Source organism: Mauremys mutica, chromosome 3, assembly GCF_020497125.1.
Source record: "Mauremys mutica isolate MM-2020 ecotype Southern chromosome 3, ASM2049712v1, whole genome shotgun sequence".
NCBI lineage: Eukaryota > Metazoa > Chordata > Testudines > Geoemydidae > Mauremys > Mauremys mutica.
Window position 1 is genome coordinate 82,995,653 of NC_059074.1, and position 13,409 is coordinate 83,009,061.

General features: G+C 42.8%; 1 protein-coding gene across 1 annotated transcript; it reads left to right on the plus strand.

Annotated features, from left to right (window-relative positions):
- The first annotated feature begins 12,052 nt into the window (after nt 1-12,052).
- LOC123366651 (histone H4-like) lies at nt 12,053-12,310 on the plus strand. Its single transcript, XM_045010298.1, has one exon. The coding sequence runs from the start codon at nt 12,053-12,055 to the stop codon at nt 12,308-12,310; it is 258 nt and encodes an 85-aa protein (XP_044866233.1).
- Nucleotides 12,311-13,409: the final 1,099 nt, after the last annotated feature.

A 13,409-nucleotide genomic window follows, 5' to 3' on the forward strand; every position in this document is an offset into this window, starting at 1 on the left:
CAGCAGCCTCACTCAAGCCGGCTGTCCTTGTTCACATGAGTCGCTCCACTGAAGTCAATGGGACTACACATGTGAGTACAGATTACTCAAGGGAGGAGGATTTCTTGTACCCATCCCCCAGCAAACACAGGATCCTTGGTTACTAAGAGCATTGCTGTTTGAGGTTCAGAAGCAGAAAAAAATGAAACTAAGCCATTCAAAACACCTCAAAAATGAACCTAAAGAATCTTTTTAGCCATACAAATGTCATAATTAAAAATCCAATGCCACAGGACCTTTCAGCAGCAGCGGTTCCAGGCACCAGCACACCAAGCGCGTGCCTGGGGGGCAAGCCATGGGGGGGCAGCCTGCCGGTTGGCATGAGGGCGGCAGTCAGGCTGCCTTTGGTGGCACGCCTGCGGGAGGTCCGCCAGTCCCACTGTTTCAGCGGCAATTCGGCGGCGGGTATGCCAAAGGCGCCGGACCGGCAGACCTCCCGCAGGCACGCCGCCGAAAGCAGCCTGACTGCCATGCTTGGGACGGCAAAATACATCGAGCCGCCCCTTCCTTTCAGGGCCAGAGGCGCATTACATGTGCCCCACTGTGGAGGAGGGCTAGCTCAGTGGTTTGAGCATTGGCCTGCTAAACCCAGGCTTGTGAGTTCAATCCTTGAGGGGGCCACTTAGGGATCTGGGGCAAAACCAGTACTTGGTCCTGCTAGTGCAGGCAAGGGGCTGGACTTCATGACCTTTCAGGATCCCTTCCAGATCTGATGAGATCGGTGTGTCTCTCTATCTATATATAGGGAAGTTCAGATTGACCCTTTCCCTAGATTTCTCATTTCTCACCCTGGATAGTCACAAAATATTGGATCTAAAGCTTTCAAGAGACTCATAGCACAAGTTTTTCTGGACCAAAAGGCCAGCTCTGAGTAGCTATGATGGGATAGCAAATAATCTGGGGTCAGTTACAACCTTTCAACTGGAGAGGTCAGTTTGCTTTGATTGTAGTTTCAAGGCTGCCTCTGCAAGGAGGGTGAGGATTTAGTTTTGTTTTTGAAAGAAAGCTGAGATTCTCCTTTACATTTCCTGCTCTCCCAAACAAAGGGAAGTCCCCCAACCCTGGGCTTTGTGAACCCCTATGGGCCAGTTTTTGCAACTTCCTACAAAATACTACAGACTCTTTAGCAGACTAAACTCTGAGTAACAGAAAGCATGGCTTCAGTTGAGGATCCAGCAGAGGAACTGCATGATGTTTGCCTTTTATGTGATATGTAAACTCTGGGCACACGTTTCTGGAACCCTATGAGTCAACTGTTGCGACCTAGGTTAACCAGCATAATGGTATGTTATTGTCTATTCAGCCCTGTAAGTGTACACAGGGCCATAGAGTGAGGGAGGTGTAGCAAATAAATATCCAGGGTCCTTGTCCCAGGGGTTTAACGGTCTTGGCACATGCAGGCAAGAAATGGAACAATACAAGAGAACAGAGCTGGATTCATGATGTACACAGTGTTTGGCAAATATAATCCCATATCTGGGACTAGATTTAGTCTTGTCTCAAATCTCCTGTTCCGAAAGGCATCCAGTCTCTCCTTAGTTCCCCTTCATCTCAGTATAATCCTAACTGGGACTAACACCTGGTGCCCACATCTTTTCTCTCCCTGCCATCTACAGTCTTCCGGGCACCTCCTCCTCCCCCTCTGCTGCATTTTTGTTGCTTGGCTTCCTCTCTCTCTCTTCTTCTAGTGTCATTCTCTACCTGGAGGTTCCTGGGATTTAAACCAGCACCATGACTATCTAGTCAAGCCCAGCACCCCTCACCTCCTCTGTTTTGGGCTCCAGCAATGGACCAACTCTCCTACTGGCTGACTTGCCGATTTATCCTCAGGTTCTAACCTCTCACTACTATCTCCACTCCTTCAGCCTTGCCTGTTCCCTCCCCCTTGAGCTTCCCCTCACCCCGTTTGTGACTTCCCATTCATTCACCACTCCAATTTTGCTGCAGACTTGGACTCTCTCCACCCTCCCGCCAATCCATTGATTCCATTGTATTTATCTATAACTTCATGCTCTCCTCAACACTTGACACCTGTTGCCTATTCGTCCCCACTGACCCCTAGGCTTTGTACTATCTTCTGCTCTCTACTTTCACTCGTGCCTTGGGTTCCTTTTCTTTTTGTTTTCAAACATGTCCCTGTATCCTCCATAACAATGCATCCCTCTCTCCATCTCCACTTATCTCTCTATAGGATAATGGAAGGATAAGCCAAACCGGATCAGCAGCTATGATATTTTTATTTCAAAGAGGGCAGATTTTGGAGAATTAATCAAAGAAGTGATATGGATTGAAGAGCTTCAGGACTTAAATGTGAAGGAGGATCCCAAGCAAGGGGAAAAGACATGTAGAGAAAGGCTCCAGGCCCATCTGGATGAATATCCACCTCAAAAGGTTATTAGGAGTAAGCAGAGAGCCTACAGGGAATGCGAAAAGGGGCTGATCAGCAAAGAAAGTTTCATTGCAGAGGTTAGAAAATGTAGGACTAAAGTGAGAATTGCTAAAAGTCAAGCTGAATTAGCTCCTGCCAAAGAAATTAAAATTAATAAGAGGGGTTTTTTAGTTATAAAATAATAAGAAAATAAGGACTGATGAGCTTGGGCTGCTATGCAGTGTTGATGGGAAAGAGATTAAAGATATCTAGGTATGACCCAAAAACTAAATGAATACTTGGCCTCAATTTTCAATAAGGATGATAATATAGAACATAGCCATGAAGGCAGTATGGCTGATGGAAATGAATGTCTAGAAGTGGAAATGACCACCTTTGAGGTGGAGGAAAATCTTAAAGAGTGTAATGCACTCAAATTGGTGGGAACCAGATAATTTCCATCTCAGAATACTGAAAGAACTGGCACATGCGATTTCTAGTCTGCTAGCAAGAATTTTTAATAATCTATATAGAGGTGGTACCATATGACTGGACATTAGTTAATGTTGTAGCTATATTCAGGAAAAGGAAAAAAAGTGATCTGGGCAGTTATAGACCTGCTAGTTGGACCTCAGAAGTCTGCAAGGCTTTAGAACAAATTGTGAAGGAAAGAATAATTAAATTCACTGAGATAAATGGTAAAAGGAATGTAATGCAACTTGGGCTTACCGAAGGTTCATTGTGAGAATCTAACCTGATTTCCTTCTTTGAGAAAATAATTGATCCTTTTTATACTTGGACTTCAGTAAAGCATTTGACATGGTACCAAATAGGAATTAAATTAGGAAAGATGGGGATCAGTGCAAGAATTGTGAAGTGGATAAGAAATTGGCAAAGAGTAGAAGGCAATGGATTGTGTTGAAAGGTGAGTCATTGGACTGGAGGAAGGTTATTAGTGGAGTCCCTCAAGAATCTGTATTGGGACCAAGCTTACTTAATATTGTTATTAATGACTTTGGCACAAAAAATAGGACTGTACTAATAAAATGTGCTGATACAAAGTTGAGGCATCACATTAGTGGCTCCTAGTCATCCTGCGGTCCTCCCCCACACCCAGGTCTCTCTTGTCCTCTTTTGCTTCCAGCTGATGAGCACCCAGTTTATAGCAGAAATTCTTATTAGGGCTGTTAAGTGATTAAAAACATTAATTGCGGGATTAATCGCACTGTTAAACAATAATAGAATACCATTTATTTAAATATTTTTGGATGTTTTCTACATTTTCAAATATATGGATTTCAATTACAACACAGAATACAGAGTGTACAGTGCTCACTTTATATTTACTTTTGATTACAAGTGTTTGCACTGTAAAAAGAAAAAAGAAATAGTATATTTCAATTCACCTAATACAAGTACTTTAATGCAATCTCTTTATCATGAAAGTTGAACTTACAAATATAGAATTATGTACAAAAATACTGCTTCAAAAATAAAATAATGTAACATTTTAGAGCTTGCAAGTCCAGTCAGTCCTACTTCTTGTTCAGCCAATCGCTCAGACAAACAAGTTTGTTTACATTTGCAGGAGATAATGCTGCCTGCTTCTTGTTTACAATGTCACCTAAAAGTGAGAACAGGTGTTCTCATGGAATTGTTGTAGCCGGCATTGCAAGATATTTATGTGCCAGATGTGCATGCTTCAACCACCATTCCAGGGGACATGCGTCCATGTTGATGATGGGTTGTGCTTGAAATCATCCAAAGGAGTGCGGACTGACATGTTCATTTTCATTATTTGAGTCAGATGCCACCAGCAGAAGGTTGATTTTCTTTTTTGGTGGTTCGGGTTCTGTAGTTTCTGCATCAAAGTGTTGCTTTTTTAAGACTTCTGAAAGCATGTGCCACTCCTCGTCCCCCTCAGATTTTGGAAGGTACTTCAGATTCTTAAATCTTGGGTCGAGTGCTGTAGCTATCTTTACAAATCTCACATTGGTACCTTCTTTGCAGTTTGTCAAATCTGCGGTGAAAGTGTGCTTAAAATGAACAACATGTGCTGGATCATCTTCAAGACTGCTGTAACATGAAATATATGGCAGAATGCAGATAAAACAAATCAGGAGACGTACAATTCTTTTCCAGTGAGTTCAGCCACAAATTTAATTAACACATTTTTTTTTAACTAGCGTCATCAGCATAGAAGCATGTCCTCTGGAACAGTGGCCAAAGCATGAAGGGGCATACGAATGTTTAGCATATCTGACACGTAAATACCTTGCAACCCCAGCTATAAAAGTGCCATGCAAATGCCTGTTCTCACTTTCTAGTGACTTTGTAAATAAGAAGAAGGCAGCATTATCTCCTGTAAACGTAAACAAACATCCTTGTCTTAGTGATTGGCTGAAGAAGTAGGACTGAGTGGACTTGTAGCCTCTGAAGTTTTACATTGTTTTGTTTTTGAGTGCAGTTATGTAACCCAAAAAAAAATCTACATTTGTAAATTGCACTTTCAGAACAAAGAGATTTCACTACAGTACTTATATGAGGTGAAATACTATTTCTTCTGTTTATAAATATTTGCACTGTAAAAATGATAATCAGAATATACACTTCGATTTCAATTTACAACACAGAATACAAGATCTATGTGAAAATGTAGAAAAACATCCAAAATATTTAATGAATTTCAATTGGTAGTCTCTTGTTTAACAGTGCAATTAAAACTGCGATTAATCATGATTAATTTTTTTAATCGCAATTAATTTTTTAGTTAATTGTGTGAGTTAACTGCAATTAATCAACAGCCCTAATTCTTATTATTAGACCCTAACTGCATGATTTTGCACTTTACACTACTGAATTCCATCCCATTTGTGTAACTCCAGCCATTAAGGCCATACAGATCTTCCTGTATAATATTCCAATCCTTTTCTGTACTGATGATGCCTCAACTTGTATCAGCAAATTTTACTAGCACGCTCCTACTTTTTGTGCCAAAGTCATTAATAAAAATATGATTTGCTCCAAGACAGATCCTTGAGGGACTCCACTAGTGACCTCCCTCCAGTACAATAACTCACCTTTCAGCACAATCCATTGCCTTCTCCTCTTTAGCCACTTTCTTATCCACGTCACAATTCTCGTGATTGGCAGTGACCTTGGGAGTTTTTCCACCTTCTTCTGCAGCACAGGGCTGCAGGTCGCTGGCCAGGATTATCTCAATATATTTCATTTAATTATTTCTCTGCCATCTCAGGTCTCTCCTATTCTCTATGTGTGGATCTCATTTACTTTGGTCTCGTTTCCATTGTTTGGCTTAGGGTGCACGTGGTGGTCTGTGATATACAGGAAGTCAGACTAGTGATCTAGTTGTTCCAGTACATTTTTCTCCTCTCATCTCTTCAAGTGACTCATTTACTTCCATACTCTTCCATTTCTTTCTGCTACTGTTCAATCTGGTTTTCAGCCACTTCACTCCACTGCAGCTGCTCTTGCTAAAGCAACCAATGACTGCCTTTTAGTCAGATTTAAATGCCCCATCTCCAGTCTTTTTCTCTTTAATTTTTCCACCACCTTTGAAAAAAACTGGTAATTCCTGTTCTTGGAGCTGGCCTGGCCTTCCTCAGTTAGGTGCTCTCCTGAAAATGTTTAGGTTTAGTTATTGGTAGCGAAATCGACAGAATCATGATAATAAAGGGGCAGAATGAATAAGACTAATTATTAAATTGTCTTCTGCCCTCTAAGTGGGCTCCACATGAAGTTTTTAAGAGCAAAATCCAGCTGTCAGGAAGATCCCTCTTTTAGACTTGTGAAAAAATTTGCCTTTAAAATCTTCATGGTCTCCTAAGTGGGTTCTATTAAGGAAGAAGAAAACAGTGAATCATCTTCTGTGATTATAATCTAATTGTCTACTGCCCCAGACTCATTATTATCTGAGCCTGGGAGTTCAGTTGTCAATAACTATGACTAAACATGAAGCAATTCAGGACACATATCAGGGCGGGGGGCAGAGAATATAAAAGTAAGAGGATCAGACAGTGGGTGCAGTGCAGTCACCGTCACTCTCAGTAAAGGCTTTACTATCTAGTAGAAGCAGATCCTGCTACATAGCTGGGTTTAGAATAGAAGCTTCAAGAGATTTTCATTCCACCCTCCGATTCAGTGATGAAGCTACAGTAGTTACCTTCTCTCATTAGAAGGCTCTTTTCAAGCTGGAAAAGACTTACAGAGCTATTAGCTATATGCAACATTCAGCTCTAATTGTACCCATTTTCAGAACACCTTACTTCTGCTGCATGAGTGTATGTAATAAAATCTAGAGTCAGTTACGTGGACTTTAAATTACAATTTCATGCCCAGAGCATATAAACACATAATACATGGAAATCATCTTAAGCTTCACATCAACCTGGGAAATCAAAATCACCGCACTTCATATTCTTCAGCCTTATGTCATGTTCTGTTTACCTACTACATAATCAATTACAAAACTAATAATACTAATTTATTAGCATAGCGAATACATATTTTATCTTCAAAGTTCATATTTAGATTACTAATAATTATGTCTATAATATTATTTTAAAGCCTCTGAAATGGACGCCTTTTAATTTTGTGCTGTAGTATGCCTATATGCCCCCTATATGTCAGAGCAATGCGCGCAAATAGGTGGAACATCAGATACCTAGGTCAAAGGGGGAGGAAAAACCCTAATTTCTGATTTTCCCTTACAAGACAAAAATACATGAAAATGAACTGCAGGTAACTTTTCTGGTATTTGTGTGCATATATCATGTCATTATACCACCCCAATGAGGAGAGCACCATCTGATAAGAGTCTCTCTTCTTCGTGTGTGGTATTGTAAGGATCACCTTTTCTGAAAGAAGGACCAAATATGATGAAATGGTGTATCAAGTGTCATGAGATCATCACAACCATTAAAGTGATTAATTACCCCCAAACTATGCCCAGATAACCTCAACCACGGAATGACTGCAGGAATCTGAAATGTCTAGTAAGATCTGTATGTAACTTGATATTTGAAAAGGATACATCACCTCTCTTTTTATTTCTGACTGCTCCTTTATAAGTTGCAAAGTTTTCATGCATGCATTAAATCAACCAAGTATGGGACTTAACCTGCATTCCTTGTACATCCAAATCTCACCTTGAAGTCAGTGGGAGTTTGGGGTGAGCCAGAGAGACCACTGAAGTCAGACACAAAGTAATCAATGCGTATTGCCCATTTCCACATGGGAAAACCTCCATAATTAAAACAAAGAATGGTAGAAGTAGTAGTAGGCCATGATGTCCTCTATGAACATGTTAAAAGAACAGGAGTACTTGTGGCACCTTATGCTCAAATACATTTGTTAGTCTCTAAGGTGCCACAAGTACTCCTGTTCTTTTTGCGGATACAGACTAACACGGCTGCTACTCTGAAACCTATGAGCATGTTATTATTCATGATTATCATACAGTGCCTTGCATCCAAGGAGCACAAAGCATTAGAGAAAACTGTAGGAATGGCCTTATAATATATGGAGACGTTTATCACCATTAAACAAGAGCTCACGTTAAATCCCCCATGTACAAGTACACACACCTAGGACCCAGTTGGTTTGCTGGCATGCACACATACACCAGTATGGATGGTTTGTTGGTCCTTTCATTTGTTTTTTTTCCTCACTCTTGTGTTAGGGGAGAAGCAACTTTAAAGTATGGGAGAGACAGACAGAGAGAGCATGACGCCCTATAATCCAACAAGTCAACTTCCCGAGCTCAAACACGAACTGATTTTTTTTTCTTCCCCCGCCTTATAAAAAAGAAATTGACTTTTGTTTGGAGTTTGTGAGAAGTGGGACTCGGGGCCCAGTCAATGGGGCTCCCCGCGGCGCAGGCTGAGTGGAGCCATCTCGAACCAGTCAGCCGCGGCACCAATTAATCCGCTCTTTGTCACAGCCCCAGCCTCAGCAGCAGCAGCGGCAGTGGCAGCAGCAGCAGCAACACATTTGCCCATTGTTCAGCCCTTCATGCAATGGGATTTACCCTTTCAAAGAACCAGTTTTGTCCCAAAGAGTTCGAGCGGAAGTTTCTCACTGACAATTTGCCCCAAATAGATAGATTTGTCAGCAGCAACCTTTAAAAGCAAAAAGCCACACCAGAAAAAAAAAGGTGCATCCCTCTTGTCTGTGGATCTGGCCTGGTGAGGTGAGCTAGGGATGCAGTCTGGCTCTGAGGTAGGGGAGAGCTAAGCGGCCTGGATGGGGCACTTGTTTCCCTCGAGACAGATCAAGGGAAGGGTAAATGGCATGGATGGGGCTCTTATTCATCTCCTGACAGATATCACAGGGAAGCTAACATGCTCCCAAGGCTGCTGTATGGCTGCTGAGTTCTGAAAGCCTTCAGGGGTGGGTGTTCTTTTACATGCCGTTGGCATGCTTGCTCCACAGCATTGCATTAGGCCAAGCAGGCTTTACTGACTCCAGAAACACCGGTGGCAGGGCTGGAGCAACAGGCCAGGCCCAGTTCTCCATTGCCCAGCCCCTGGGCTCATCATTTACACCAGTGCCAATGGGATGTAAAATGCTACCACATCGGAATGGGACCACTTCACACATGCAATGCACTGGTGCGAATGACTACCCAAGGGGCAGGGCCAGGGCAAAACAGCCTTGCAGTCTTTTTTCAGGAGCAGGGCTGCTTCACTGTGCTGGGGCAGGTCTTCAGCTACTGGTATAAATTGTCATAGCTCCCTTGTAGTCAATTTATACCAGCTGAGGATCTGCCCCCCTAAGGCTGCAAAACATAGCTATTTGCACCTGACAAGGTGAGCAGAGGAGTATCACAGCCTAGCCCAGGAGTGCAGGCCCACTGGAGGGTAGCCTTTAGGAGCTGTGCACCCTATCAAGCATACAGAAATGCACATGCTAGAGGAAGTAGGGCTATCATCAAGGATAAAGTTTCAATAATCTCAGTTTAGAGCAACAGTTTGAGAGAGAGTGAAACACGTGATTGATCTCACCAATAACTCCACCTCCCTTCCCATAACACCCTTTCCCGTGCACAGAGAATCATAGAAAATCAGGTTGGAAGGGACCTCAGGAGGTCATCTAGTCCAACCCTGCTGCTCAAAGCAGGATCAATCCCCATAGGACGTGGGTGGATGTGACACTTATGTGAGCTTTGTGATGCTGGAAATTAATGTCCTCTATTTATCCAGAAACTGCTGGGAGGGGTTCAATGGCCTGACTCTTAGGATCAGCCTTGTACATGCCAAGGAACTGTATCAAACCCAGGATTAGGCAAATGTACATGGAATTTGCCCAATTCCAGGAGCCCATCCTTGGCAAAGATGCCCAGTTCATTGAATAAGTAGTTCTTTTGTAATAGGGGCCCTTATCCACAGCCCTTAAAGTGGACTGGGTCACCGGGGCAGGCAAGGGACGGGGGGCGGGCTCTGTGTCACAAACGAAGCCAAGAAAACCAGAGATCTCTGAGACAGGCCCATGGCAGGCTGCCTACCAAAGAGGGGGCAGTTGAAATGAAATCTAACCCAGCTATCCTGGCCCTACACTTTTGCAGGGAGCAAATGAAATTACATCATTGGGAGATAACAAGTCTGGCTCTTCTGTGGGACCACTTCAAATCTACCAGAGATAAGGCAAGAGACAATCTACTTCACTCAAGACCATCATCACTTGAGCATTGCTTGACTTACAGCTAGCTATTTTATAGCACGCGAAAGTTTACTAGGAACTTCACAGAAGACTGAAAAATATGGAACCAGGTTCAGAGTGATGTGTAAGATGGTGTCAACCCCTTTACACTCACTTAAGATCACGTAGCCCTGCTCTTTTGGTGGGTAATAGCATGTCAGTGGGTGTAACTTATAAAGTGGGGTGTTAAATGATGTTTGGGACGACTTTAACTAACTCCTCCTTCTGGCTCCACAATGGGCAAGTTCCACTCCTTCAAAGCAGTCGTTCTCGACCAGGGGTACACCACGTACCCACGGGAGCACACAGAGGTCTTTCCGGGGGTACATCAACTCATCTAGATATTTGCCTAGTTTTACAACAGGCTACATTAAAAAGCACTAGCGAAGTCAGTACAAATTAAAATTTCATACAGACGATGACTTGTTTATACTGCTCTATATACTATACACTGACATGTAAATACAATATTTATATTCCAATTGATTTATTTTATATTATGTGGTAAAAATGAAAAAGTCAGCAATTTTTCAGTAACAGTGGGCTGTGACACTTTCGTATTTTTATGTCTGGTTTTGTACGCAAGTAGTTTTTAAGTGAGGTGAAACTTAGGGGTATGCATGGTAACTCAGACTCCTGAAAGAGGCACAGTAGTCTGGAAAGGTGGAAAGCCACTGCTTTAAAGCCTCTTGCACCTCAGTAGGGCAGTTTCAAGTGAAAATATGGCTCTCAGAGTAAGCATGGGGGTGTATCTAACTTAGACCGCCTTACGCTTGTGAATTTGGTCACAGCACCTAGCCCCAAAAGCAAACAGTCTAAATACTAGAGATGACAAAATGGGAGGATGACCAAAGGTAGGAAGGGGACAGGCTGAGGAAGGGCAAGCGTTACACAGCAGTGCAATCATGTGGTCACTCAATTTAGGCATAGCCACCTTGGCGTGGTGTTTTTCAGTTTCACTGTTGTTGTTTGGTTGGCGTGGATGGGAGGGTGGATTTTTTTAAACCAGACTGTCCACACTGACCTCACTCGGGCTCAATTCGGTGAGATGCTGAGCATTTCCTGAAAGGTGAGAAGTGCCCTCAACTCCAAGTATCTCAGAGGATCAGGCCTTGAAATTCTTCCCCCTCCCTCCCCCAAAAAATACTCTCTGGCTTCACTGTTAAAAGCAGAGAACAGTGGCCCTTTTGAATTTAATAGCAAGTCCTGCATTTTCAGATATTGTTTTGGTTAAAATCATCAAGATATGGGGCTGTGTCTCCTGGAGAGACCTGGACTTTGGGCCTCTAGCCATGGAAAATCCACCTAAGGATGGGGTCCAGGGAGGTTGCAGTGGTCCAAGGCATCCGCAAGCTTGGCTGGTTGGCCTGGCACCAGCTAGCACAACTCCAAATGCAGTCAGGACCCCCAGGAGAGATGCTTATTCCACATCTCTCATGGGGAAGCTCCACTAGTGGGATTCCTATGGAAGTCCAATGGTAAATTAAAGCTGCCTTCCCCTGGCAGAGCACTGGAAAACAGCCCCTGCATCCGTGAGGGGAAACCAAGCTCATGAAGTTAACATAAGCAGAGCTGTACTTTGCTCATTGAGTGACGGCTTTGCTGATGATCTCTTACAGACCAGAAATACAAACAGTTGGTTTTACAGTGTGCAATAATTCCACTGCAGAGCAGCAGTCGATTTCTTATTGTGATGCTGGCAAACCAGGTGCCAGCTCATGCCAAGGGCCCCATGTCTCAACTGAACACTGACAAATACAGAGCTAGAATTAGTCTGGCTCACCTGTGTATTATAGAAATGTGCTCGGTCTTTAGTCTGTATTGAATGCTTGTATGTTGCTGCATGCATCAATCTCACTTAACATCTGTATCTCATATTGTAAGATGAGCGTTTGCATTATCGGTTGTGTGTGACTTGATTTCGCCATGTCTGGTCGCGGTAAGGGTGGTAAAAGCTTGGGCAAGGGAGGTGCGAAGCGCCATCGTAAAGTGCTTTGGGATAATATCCAAAGTATTACCAAGCCAGCTATTTGTGCTTGGGGAGTGCTGAAGGTGTTCTTGGAGAACGTGATCCGTGATGCTGTCACTTACAGTGAACATGCCAAGCGAAAGACTGTAATGGCTATGGATGTGGTTTATGCCCTGAAGCACCAAGGTCATACTCTCTATGGTTTTGGTGGCTAAATGGGTCACTAAAATCAACAGGATAAGCCTCTGTAACTGTGTAAATCACCAGACAGGCGACAAGCATGAACTAGCATGAAACAATAGGCTCCAACAGAAGGTGTTAGATCCTGCCAGACGAAAAAGGGCCTTCGACACCAGAGAAACTATTTTGGAACATGACAGGACAAAAGACTGTTGATTGCTCTCCCCACTCTCGTCCCCCAGGAAGAGGCAATGTGCCAGTATCTGCAACTTGGAGCAGAAGTGGGGAAAGACTAAAAAGCCCTAACAAGGAGGAACTATATATTTATACCACTTGGATTGGCAAGAATTACTAAACATAAGCAAAAGATCCCCAGTGCTTAGCCTGGGTTAGCCCTAAGGGACATATAGAACTTGCTTATTATAGAAGCTATCACCTTTTGAAAATTAAGACTAACTCATTTGTGTGTACATGTTTACGTGCTTTAACCTTGTAAATAACTCTCTTGTTTCTTTTTCCTAGTTAATAAAGCTTTAGAGAGTTTATTATAGGATTGGCTACACGGATTGTCTTTGGTGTAAGATATGGCATGCAACTGAGCTGGGTTAAGTGACTGGGCTTTTGGGACTGGGAGTAATCTGAATTTATCACAAAGGCAGGTTTACCTGGGTGGTGAGATGGATCAGGGTACCCAAGAGGATTGTCTGTGACTCCATGTTAAAGTTGTTATAGTGCCTGAGGAGTTTACAGCTGGTAACATCTGAATATAGAACTTGCAACCAATTTGGAGTTTGTGCCTGAGATAGGTACGCAAGATCTTACGCCACTGCAGGGTAGCTTGACATTCATGTGTAAGATGTGAAAAGTGAAAGGAAAGAACTTGTTCTTTGTTCATCCATCAGGTGATTAGGTACTTAACCTCATATAGAGAAAAACTCTAGGAGGTCTCTAACAAGACTTCAGCAGAACAAGACTTTGAGCTGCTACTTGCTGCTGATGACAATACAATAGTATTTAAACAAATGTACTTGACAACAGAAAACTGGTTAATTACCAAGCAGTGGTTTTGTAGTTAATTCTCCCTGTACATGTGCAGTATTTTGTCCATTATTAAAAGGGTTTTTATAAACCATT

Excerpts from the sequence above, each read along its gene's own strand:
- LOC123366651 (XM_045010298.1), top strand. The coding sequence starts at position 12,053 with ATGTCTGGTCGCGGTAAGGGTGGTAAAAGCTTGGGCAAGGGAGGTGCG.